This window comes from Arachis duranensis, chromosome 10 (genome assembly GCF_000817695.3).
Source record: "Arachis duranensis cultivar V14167 chromosome 10, aradu.V14167.gnm2.J7QH, whole genome shotgun sequence".
Lineage (NCBI taxonomy): Eukaryota > Viridiplantae > Streptophyta > Magnoliopsida > Fabales > Fabaceae > Arachis > Arachis duranensis.
In genome coordinates this window covers 12,058,930-12,070,836 of record NC_029781.3, presented here as the reverse complement: position 1 = coordinate 12,070,836, position 11,907 = coordinate 12,058,930, and the positions used below count along the sequence as shown (strand labels likewise).

Here is an 11,907-nt window from a genome sequence, read left to right as displayed (position 1 = left end):
TGATGAGTGTCACGGATCATCACATTCATCATGTTGAGGTGCGAATGAATATCTTAGAATAGAAACAAGCGTAATTGAATAGAAAACAGAAGTAATTGCATTAATTCATTGAGACACAGCAGAGCTCCTCCCCCCTAACCATGGGGTTTAGAGACTCATGCTGTAGAAGATACAATGAGAAACGTGTAAAGTGTCATGAGGTACAGATACAATGTCAAAAGATCCTATTAATAGTGAACTAGTAGCCTAGGGTATACAGAAATGAGTAAATAACGTAAAAATCCACTTCTGGGTCCACTTGGTGTGTGCTTGGGCTGAGCATTGAAGCTTCCATGTGTAGAGACTTTTCTTGGAGTTATACGCCAGCTTTTGTGCCAGTTTGGGCGTTTAACCCCCATTCTTGTGCCAGTTCTGTCGTTTTACGCCAGAATTCTTGAGCTGACTTGGAACGCCTGTTTGGGCCATCAAATATCGGGCAAAGTATGGACTATTATACATTGCTGGAAAGCCCAGGATGTCTACTTTTCAACGCAGTTAAGAGCGCGCCAATTGAGCTTATGTAGCTCCAGAAAATTCACTTCGAGTGCAGGGAGGTCAGAATCCAACAGCATCTGCAGTCCTTTTCAGTCTCTGAATCAGATTTTTGCTCAGGTCCCTCAATTTCAGCCAGAAAATACCTGAAATCATAGAAAAACACACAAACTCATAGTAAAGTCCAGAAAAGTGAATTTTAACTAAAAACTAATAAAAATATAATAAAAACTAACTAAAACATACTAAAAACAATGCCAAAAAGCGTATAAATTATTCGCTCATAAGGTAGTATTGAAGTGATTGACCTTGGAAATGATTTTTTATCGTAAAATTTTATTCCCTATAAGACTTAGATTTTGCCTTTACCGGAGGATAATGAAAAATACTAGATCATTACCTTATCGTCCGCCCATGGAAACCGAATTTTAACCAGAAGAAGCAACCATTGACTCCATTGTAGCTTGGGTGAGACTCCCAAATTTAGCAATTGAATACTACGAAGATGATATGTTGAAAAGGATAGGCAACATAATTGGAAGAACAATCAAGGTGGACACTAATACTGCTGACAAGTGTCGAGGGAAGTTCGCAAGGTTATGTGTTGAGATAGATCTTAATGAGCCACTAGTATCACAATACGCCATCAATGGGGTTCGATACCTGGTGGAATATGAAGGGATTTACAACATTTGTTTTTCTTGCGGAATGGTAGGGAACGAGAAAATAAATTGTGCAAAAAATAATGGCAGCAGACAACCGGTACTAATAGGGACAAAGACAAACCAGAAGGAGAATGGAGGTACGAAGGCAAATAAACAGACAGGAGGCAAAACACAAGAGGGTAGTATGAAATTTTCTAAAAAAGACAAGGACAAAAAAGTTCTTTAGGAGAAAGATGACCAATATGACACTTGGATGGTTGTGCAAAGGCCAGCTCGTGGAAAAAGAATAGAAAAAATTGGTATGAAGGGGATAAATAGTAGAGAGGGGAGCAAAAAAGGGGGATAAAATGGGACACTGTGACAGGTATGAGGTTTGCCTCCTTGTAGGTAATGGAGGAAGAGGTAACGGAATTTGAAACAAATGATAATCCTAATCAGGTGGTGGATAGAGAAAATGAGAGAGAGAGGACCCATCAGAGACAAAACCCGCTGGATAGAACCTATTAGCAAAGCCCAACAAGGAGACTAATACCCCAAAAGCCCAAAAAACCAAGCAAACTTCTGGTAACTCCCAAAACAGTCAAATAACAAGAAACACCAACAATAGACCAAACAAAGACACACAAGCTCACAACTCCATATACCAAAATACAAAGACCAACAACCCGGACCCTAAAACCTCGAACAAACCCGACGAACGACCCAAGACTGAAGTCGACCCATAATCCGTTTTAGAAAAGAAAGACATAGACCTCCCTTTGAACCAACAACAACACCTTGACCTATTCCCAAATCCCCAACTTTCTCTAACTAGATCGGAACACAACCCTGCCAACCTCTATCATAATCTAGAAGTGTCTATAGAGGATTATATGGTACCAAAACCTTCTTTTGTTGATGAGGAGATGGAGGACCAACAAGAAAAAAAGCCACCAGACCTTCACTTAATGCAAACGGAGCTAATGATAGAAGTTGCCTGAAGATATCAAGAAGGGAGGCTTCAAGAAAAAGGCAATGATCAGGACCCTATGAAAAATGTGGACAAAATACCTAAGAATAAAGGGCCATCAAATACGAATTAGGCTGAGACCACTTTGGCAGCAGGGGGCTACTCAGTGCAAACTGAGAGTGTTCACTCGATTGGGGTCTTGCACTTAAAGTGGTTTTAATGATTATTTTTGCCTGAAATTGTAGGGGTGTAGTTAGTAAGGCTTTTGGCCGCACTCTTTTAGAAAATTGGTAGACATCATAAACCAGATATAACCATCTTGATGGAAACAAAATGCAGCAGAATGCAAGTACAATCTGTGATTAGGAGATTGGGATTTCACTTCAGCCATGTTGAAGAGACGGAGGGTTTTAGCGGAGGAATTTGGATTCTCTGGAGGGACCCAGATCTTTCAATCAATGTCAAAATCTCACAAACAGTATATTCATATAGAGGTGAAACAAAGCAACAAAGATAGCTGGCTACTAACTGCTATTTATACTAGTCCTCAAAAGGCTAATAAAATGGTGCTCTGGACTGAATTAAAAAGTATGGCTCAAAATATAAAAGAACAGTGGCTCATGGTGGAAGATTACAATGAGATAGCAGACTTTCTAGAGAAAAAAGGAGGAGTGAGGATAGACCAAACAACCTGCAGAAAATTTAAACACTGGATAAACTCCTGCTCTTTGATAGACATTTGCTATGTGGGTTCCAAATTCACATGGAAGGGTCTTGACAGGGTGTTCAAGTGCTTAGATAGAGCACTCTCAAATGCTAATTGGTGAGTTAGATTTCTGGAAGCAAGGGGTGGAAGCCCTCACTAGAAGAAACTTGGATCATCACCCTCTCCTAATTCGCTATGATCCTTAGAAGCCCGATAAAAGAGAAAGACCGTTTCATTACGAAGCTATGTGGAACCTCGACCCTAAGTATAGGAATTTTATAAAAGCCAAATGGAGAAAGTACACCTCCTTAGCATCTGCTCTCAATTCCTTGACCCAGGATCTGTGCTTTTGGAACAAAAATGTCTTTGGCCATGTTGGGAAATTCAAAAGAAGACTGATAAACTGCACTGGGGGCATTCAAAGAGCTTGAAGTTATGGAAAAAATCCATCTTTAGATGAATTAGAAAGATCCCTCAATAAAGAGCTTGAAGACCTTCTCAACAAAGAAAAAAAATTCTTTGGATGCAAAAATCTAGAGATCTTTAGTTGGTCAATGGTGATAGAAATACCTAATATTATCATACAAAGACAATGACAAGAAAATGAAGAAATAAAGTGATCAAACTTAGGGACAACTAAGGGGAATGGATGGAGGATTCAAAAGATCTTGCCAACCATTCCCTTAACTTCTTCATGAATCTGTATAAAGATGATGATCAAGGGACATACACTCTAAATACTGACGGACACTGCGCTCCTCTCCAACACAACTAGATTAAAAAAATGACCAGCAAACTCAATAGGGATGAAATAAAGAAAGCAATACAGGATATCTGGAAGCTTCGGGGCCTGACGGCTACCTAGCCCTGTTCTATAAAGAGCATTGGGATACAATACAGGATGACATCTATATGCATGTGACGGATATCTGGAACAACCTGGGTCGAGTTAAGGACCATAACCATACCCTTATATCTCTCATGCCAAAAGTGTAAGGTCCATAATTCATCAACCAATTTAGATCGAGTGCACTATGAAATGTGAGTTATAAGTGCATAATCAAAATCATCGCAGCCAGACTCAAGCCCGCACTTATTGACCAAATTGCACCCAACCAAACTAGCTTCATACCAGGTCAAAATATACAAGACAATATCTTAGTAGCAAAAGAGATCACCTACATCATGAAGAAAATGAAAGGGAAGAAAGGCCTTGTGGCGGTCAAAGTCCACTTTAAAAAAGCGTATGATTGATTAAAATGGAATTTCCTTAAACAAAGTCTCGAGGACTTTGGAGTGCGAAGGAAGCTTTTGGAGTTGATAATGGAGTGTGTAACAACCGTCACGTACAATGTTTTATAGAATGGAAAAAAAAAACAGAAGACTTCACCCCCACTAGAGGTTTAAGGCAAAGAGATCCCATCTCTCCGTATCTCTTTGTCATAGCTATGAACAGGTTATGATACATGATAGAGTAGCAAGTCAACAAAGAAAGATGGAAATAGGGGTGGCAACGGGGTGGATAGGGGTGGGTTGCTCTACCCGACCTCGCCCTGCCTTACAATAACCCGCATAAAATTCAGCCCACTCCTACCTGCGGGTAGTAAATGGTTGAACCCTAACCCGCCCAGCCCCTACCTGCCCCTATAACCTAAACCCGGTCCCGTCCCGCGCCGCTAAAAACCTGCCCCGAGCGGGTAGGGGTGAGGTGAGTACCCGCGAGTTCGGGTAGTGTTGCCATCCCTAAATGGAAACCCATGAGAATTAGCAAACAGGGTCCGAAAATATCCCATCTTCTCTTTGCAAATGATCTTTTAATTTTGTCAGAAGCAAGTGTAGAACAGATGGAGTTAATAATCAGCACAATGAAACGCTTCTCTTAAGCTTCAGGGTTGAAAATCAACACCAGTAAGACCTCTATTACATTCTCCAACAATGTGAAAAGAGAAACAAGGGCAGGAATAATTGGAAAAGTCCACTTCCAGGCGCAAGCAAGTCTCAAAAAATATTTGGGGGCAATGCTCTACAATCAAAGAAAAGGTAAGTAGCATTTCAAACACATCATTCAAATAATTCAAGACAAGCTGAAGGGATGGAAAGCTCAGTGCTTATCTTTAGCAGGACGAATGACTCTAGCCAAAGCAATTATTAGCTCCGATGACTTACTATAAAATGCAACACAGCAAATAATTAAGGAAATTGTATGAAAATTGAGAAAGCTCAAAGAAGCTTTGTGTGGGACGACAAAGAGAATCAAAAGAGAATGTATCTTGTGAAGTGAGACACCTTCTGTCTAGAAAAATACAAGGGTGGCATGGGGTTCAAGAAATTACAAGCGATGAATCAAGCGTTTCTCTTGAAGTTAATCTGAAAGCTTCTCATTGATCAAAATTTTATTTGGAGCAATATGATGCATCACAAATATGGGAGCCTTTATAGTCAGACACAAGGATACCAAGTTAGAGCTGTTGATTCCCCTTTATAGATGGAGTTAGTCACCATCTGGAGCACCATGTGAGAAAATTTTGATAGAGACAATAAAGTTGGGGAGAATAACATGACTTGGAAGCATGATGATAATAGAGAATTTTAGTTGCCTCACCTTATAAGGTGATAACCAATAATGAGAATGATGGAAAGAAAATCTAGAACAGAATTTGGAAATAGAAAAGAACGGGGAGAATAAAGGTGTTTATTTGGCTCATGACCCACAACAAGTTACTCACGGCGCAATAGACAGGTAGAATCATGGGAGGTAACCCTCACCGTCATCATTGTCGAGGAATTGAGGAGTCTTTAATACATGTGATAAGAGACTTCCCAAAGACAGCTTGCATCTGGGCAAAGATCATTCATCCTTGCACAACAACCCTTTTCTTTTCAGTTCCATTTGAGATTTGGTTGGATATTAATTTAAACAGTGACATTGGCAAGTTCTCACAAGACCAATGGATCGATCAGTTTATGGTCACTTGCTGGTGGATATGGAACTGGAGGAATAAAGAAGTTCACAATAACAACATGAACAAACCAGACAATGCATTAGACATCATAAGGAACTACTTGAGGAAGTTGAAGGGAGCTATCGCCAAACATTCTCTCACTAGAAATACAAAAAGTGAAGCCGTAAGAAGGACCACATGGAAAGCACCACCGATTGGGTGGACAAAACTAAATACTGATGGTTCGGTAAAGGAGGAGGAAGAAAAGGCCGATTATGGTGGTATCATCCGAATGTATAAGGGGTAGTGGATGGGGGAGGGGGTTTAGCAAACCTTGGGCGTTGCAATTATTTAAATAATATATTTATATATAAATATATGATACCTGATTTGATGGCTGATTTTTCTCGATTAAAAAATTTTTTTAACCGCCATTTATTTTGTTTTTAGTAGCAATGAAAATTGTCGCTAATATATTTACTGACAATTAGACATTAATCGTATTACACTTTGTCTGTAAAATTAGGGATGTCAACAAGGCAGGTCGGGGGCGGGGGATGCCTCCCTACTCTCCATCCCTGCCCCCAGATTTGTTCCCCATCCCTGTTCCCATTCTCTGCCGTGGAAGAATATTGCTCCCAATTTCCCTTTCCCACAGGGCCCCATTCTCCGCAGGGACCTCATTTTCCATCTCTCTGATAGTTCTGACTAATTATTAATTTCCATAAGAATAGAGTTGAAAGTATTTATCCTATACAAAAACAGCAAAATTTTATACAAAAAGTGTAAATGATAACATGGTGACTTCTTTTAAAATGACGTAGTGCAGGACATCACGGCGAGCCAGAGCGTAGAGCAGTGGACGAGGTGAGGGATGTGACAGCAAAGAGGAGAATGGACACGATAACAGAATTGTGGAAAGAAATGCCACGAATATAGAGAACGATGCGGTGAGGGTAATGGAACGATGAGGGGGTGATAATGCGGTGAGACGGGAGAGTAGTGAAGGGGTGACGGCAGAGAGGTTGGATAGAGTATGGATGACGCTAGCCACTAGAAGATAATTAAATAAATTTATGAATTTCGGGGATTAGTGGGGACGGGGCGGGAATTCCCGCTCGGATCCCCGCGCTTGCCTCAGAGGAATCTTGCCTCCCGTTTCGATTCCCGTGGAGAAAATTCTCACAATCAGATCTCCATTCAGAGTAGTCTCCATAAGAATCTCTACGTCTTAGAGAGTTTTGTCATTCCTACCTAAAATATTTTAACAATAATTATACGATTGCCAAAAAAAATTTATTGGCCGTAAAAAGTATATAATTACCATTTAATATATAATAATAAATATATAATTGTACAAAAACATAAATTAAATAAGATCTATAGTAATTATTATGTTATTATCAACAAAAATTTACTATTAAAAATAATTTTTGTTATAATATACATATTACAATTTTGTATTTAATCAATATGCTACTTATTCTTGTAAAAAAGTACTGTTTCGTGTGATTATTATACACCATTCATTTCAAAATAGTTTTCATTAATTAATTTTTGGATTTGATTTTGAGTGTCAATATAAAATAATTTCATATGTGTATTTAATCTTATAATGTTATATCATAAAAGAACTAATTTTTATATTAACTGTATAAGTAGTCATCCAAAAAATAAATAATAAATATAATTGAGTGTATAAAATGTTTTAGATTTATCAAAATTAAAACTACAATTATTTTAAGGCGGACAGTATATAATGATAACAAATTAAACTACATTTTGAAAACGAAGGGCCTCTTCTACTAACCTATTGAAATCATTGTACGATGATCCACCTACATGAGTGGCTTCTAGAGCTTTCTTCCTCCATTCCAAAACATTTTTCTTTAATTCCCTTCCTATTTCTCCTTCCATCATTTCCTTAACAACCTCAGCAACCTCACCACGCTCCACGTCATGCCTTAACTCCACACCAAATCTCCAATTTGCACAAACATATCTACAATTCGTTTGTTGATCCGCAAAAAAAGGCCAACATATAATAGGAACACCTCCACACAAAGCTTCTATCACTGAATTCCAACCACAATGTGTTAAGAATACTCCAATTGATGAATGTGAAAGCACTTTTTCTTGTGGGCACCAACTTGTTATGTACCCTCTATCTCTAATCTCATTAGAGAATTCCATTGGCAAAATTGCTGATTCACCCATCACAATATTGTCCCTAATTATCCATAAAAATGGGTGATTACTATTTGCAAGGCCCCAAGCAAATTCTTTAAGGTGATCTTCACTCATGACGGTCCAACTTCCATAATTCACATAAACAACTGAATTGGGTTGCCATTTATCTAACCAATTGAGGCAACTTGAGTCTTCTAACCATAGGCTTGAAGATCCATGGGACATTAATTTGTCCTTGTTATTATTGAAGACATGGCTACCTAGAAAGGGAAGTGGTCCAATGTTGTATATGTTGGGGAATGTGTCGTTCTTGATTGCATCAAGGACTTCTAGCTCAAGATCTTGGAAAGTATTGAAAATTATTGTCGATGATTTTAAGCAATTCTGTGCCTCGGACCCCATGAAATCAAACATGGTCTCTTCTAGAGTTGTGGTCCTAATAAAGCTTGGCATGTCTTTAAGTCGAATGTTTTTCATACCTGGAATCCAGTCTATCGGATTGTTCAAGACACACTCAGTAATAGATTCTTGATCTGAAAAAACAGGACAAGACAAAGTTATTTGTTAATCAATCCAAATTACCAACTTAACATTTATATATACTTTACAGTAAAAAGACTAATGTGACAAAGTTAGGAATTTTTTTTTCAAAAATATATTTAATCTGGAGAAATTTTTTAAACAAATTACATGTTTTGAGTATCACAAATTTTCTAATTCTATTATACTTAAAATTTGAGATAACTTTTAATTTCATTCTAAAAATTTTCAGCACTCATCAAATCAGTTTCTGACATTTAGAAATGACCAAATTAGTTTCTCAATTTACAAATTGTGAATTCCCAATGTCTTCAATTCAACATTAACACAATGCTAATATAAAATGTCATAGACCAGCATGGCATTCCAATAGTAAAATGACATAGCTGCTCCCATACATATTTCAACAGTTCAGAGATACAGAGTGATAGAGAAAAATCAATGTGGATCCCTCTTTTCTTTTTTTTTTTTTTATACAATGACTATACTCTGTATTCTATGTTCAATTTCACTATATCTGAGTTTCCATTGTTTAAAATACCTATTTAATTATACTAAAGTTTTAGCCATATTATTTTAGAGATGTCACACTAGTACTATAATACTTTATGTTAGTATTATATTAACGACAATTGAATTAGAGACGATGGAAATTTAAAATTTGTAAATTCGGGATAAATTTGGTTATTTTTAAAAGCCCAAAATTATTTTGACGAGGGTTTTATTTATTTTTTAAATTTTTTATGGTATTAATTTGATTTTGTAAAATTTTTAATTAGATTTTTATATTTTTTTTAATTGAGTTTTTACATCAAATTTTTTTAATTAGGTCTCTCTTTATAATAATTGATTTAATTGTATAGAAATTCAACTAAAAAAAATAAATTCGTGCAAGAACTCAAACAAAAAAAAATATAGAAACTCAATTAAAAAAAAATTTGGTACAAAACGACTCAACTAAAAAATATATATACAAAAACTTAATTAAAAATTTTATAAAACTATAAGAACCAACAGACTAATTAAACCTAAAACTAAACTAGTGATTTACTCTTTATTCTTTACCCGTATTAAGATATCTCACACACCACTTGAATCTAGCTATCTTAACATTCTAGTTACTAGTGCTAAATATAATAATAAATAAGAGGAGTATTAGGGACAGTAACTTTTTGTTTTGTAATCATCAATTAATTATTAATAGTATTTTTAATAGTGTGTGATTATATCCAATAGTAAAAGATCATTCATTTTTCGTTTGATGATTAAGTACTATAAAACACAAAAATTACTTGCCACTAGACTTTTCCAATAAATAATACTAAACCAAATCCATAAAAGAATAGAAAACAGTTCCAACCTTTGAATGGAATAATGCCTCTGTTGGCAAGTTCACCAAACTGAAGATACGCCATGAATCCACAAGCAGAAGTTGTCCAAAACTGAGCTTCAGGTATCTTCAATTCCTGCGCCGCCTTGATTGCGAAACTCATGGCGCCATCAGAAATTATGTAACTAACATTAGGCACCTCAGAACTTGAGTTCAGCTTCATAAGAAGATCCTTAAACGGTTCCAAACAGTGTTTTCTAGTTGAATCGCAAAGGGCAGTGTTATCATGGTGGTTTGCATCATCTTGTGGCGGTGGCAAACCATCTGGGATGGTCTCAAAGTGAAAACCATGTTGGTTCTTCACGAAGTTGGGTCCTAAGAATTTGGCTATGCGCTTTTGGTTGAGTTCGGAGTTTACAAAGGTTACGTGGAAGCCATTAAAGTGAAGGATTCTTGCAAGTTGCATGAAAGGGTTTATGTGACCTTGTGCTGGAAATGGAACACACACAACATGGGGTTGCGATTTTCCAGAACAACTCATTTTTGTCCCAAGTAATTAATGTTTCGGTTCTGGTTTATGGCTTTATGCGATTTAGTGACATGGGCGTTTTTGTAAGATTTTGATAATGATTTATTGGGACAAAGTTTTGTAAAAGATAATAATTTTAATGTATTGATAATCTTTCAATACAAATATATATTTTTTCTTACATAGAATACTTTACGTGTCACTGCACATTAAAAATTATTATATGTATATAAAAATAAAAATATTATTTGTATATTAAAATTAATTATTAATATATTTATATATAAATATATGTGTGATTTAATTTATTTTAAATATATATTTATATTTAAATATATATTTTATAATAATAATAATTAATTTTAATGAATAATTTTTATGATAAATAACATAGTCCGTATAAAAAATAAAACTAATAGTTGGAAGAAGAAAAATGATTGCATGCATATAGATAAGTTCTAGCATCATGCCGATGTTCCATTATCACCAAGATATTAATATTAAGAGATCAAATGAAGGGATTGAGTTTATAATTCAAAGTGCAACACGTGTTTTGGCACACATGCTCAGGGAGAAGAATCCAAAACCAAATATGGCCAACTTTTAGGGTTATTTATTTATTTATTTATTTTTTTGCAGTACAGGTAGTATTTTTAATAATATAAAAATTTAGTGTATCTTTATTTTATATAAATATTATAAATTTAAGAGTTAAATTTATTATTTTTTTAAATTTATAAATTTAAGAGTCAAATTTATATTTTAATACTAAAAAATTTTTTAAACATGCAAATAAGATCTTTCGATTTAAATTTTTTTTATTTTTTTACTTTTTTTTTTTATCAAAAACCTACTTTCAGTTTTCTATTTTTATCCAAAATCTAAGTCTCAATTTTCTACTTCCATCTAAATTTAAGTCTTCCATTTGTAGTTTTCAATTAAAAAAAAATGTCTCCATACCTATAAAAAGCACACCAATCCTCCATAAATATATATAACATACTGCTTTAATCCTTTACCAAAAAATTAGCCAACTTTTAGTGCAAAGCTTTGTTTGTTTTTTTATTGGATTTCTTTTTTCTTAAATAAAATAAAAAATAAAAATAAAAAGAAAAGCAGAAAATAGATGAAGTGAAAGCAATAGACTATTGTTCGACTGTCGGATGTTAGACGATTCGTGAATGACTCTGGATGTAAATGGTGGGTTCCAGCCTCTTTCTGGATCGGGTGGTACAAGAGGTGGAGTGGCCGACTTCCCGAGCTCTTCAGGAGGAGTGGGGGTGTCACCTACAAGGACACTCCGACGCTCGAGTCAGAAAGGTGTGCAGATGGTGTGTAAGAAGGGAATAAAGTGATGTACCTTGGGGGGAGGGGTAGGACCCTCCCCCTTTGTACCCTGTCAGTAGGGTGGGCCCCACGAGGAATGTCCTCCTTCCTGGAAGCTTCTTGCCCCCCAGCTGTCAGACAGCTGGCAACAGGGGAACGTGCCCGGGTCACAGGTTGGGCGGGTCGCGTGCGTTAACCC

The 11,907-nt window shown here is 36.1% G+C and overlaps 1 protein-coding gene across 1 annotated transcript; it reads right to left on the bottom strand.

The window, feature by feature from the left end:
• Window positions 1–7,492: 7,492 nt before the first annotated feature.
• LOC107469058 (linamarin synthase 2) lies at window positions 7,493–10,540 on the bottom strand. Its single transcript, XM_016088449.3, has 2 exons — window positions 9,884–10,540; window positions 7,493–8,516 (listed from the first exon to the last, which is right to left on the bottom strand). The coding sequence occupies exons 1-2, from the start codon at window positions 10,392–10,394 to the stop codon at window positions 7,564–7,566; spliced, it is 1,464 nt and encodes a 487-aa protein (XP_015943935.1). The 5' UTR covers window positions 10,395–10,540; the 3' UTR covers window positions 7,493–7,563.
• Between the last annotated feature and the right edge of the window lie 1,367 nt (window positions 10,541–11,907).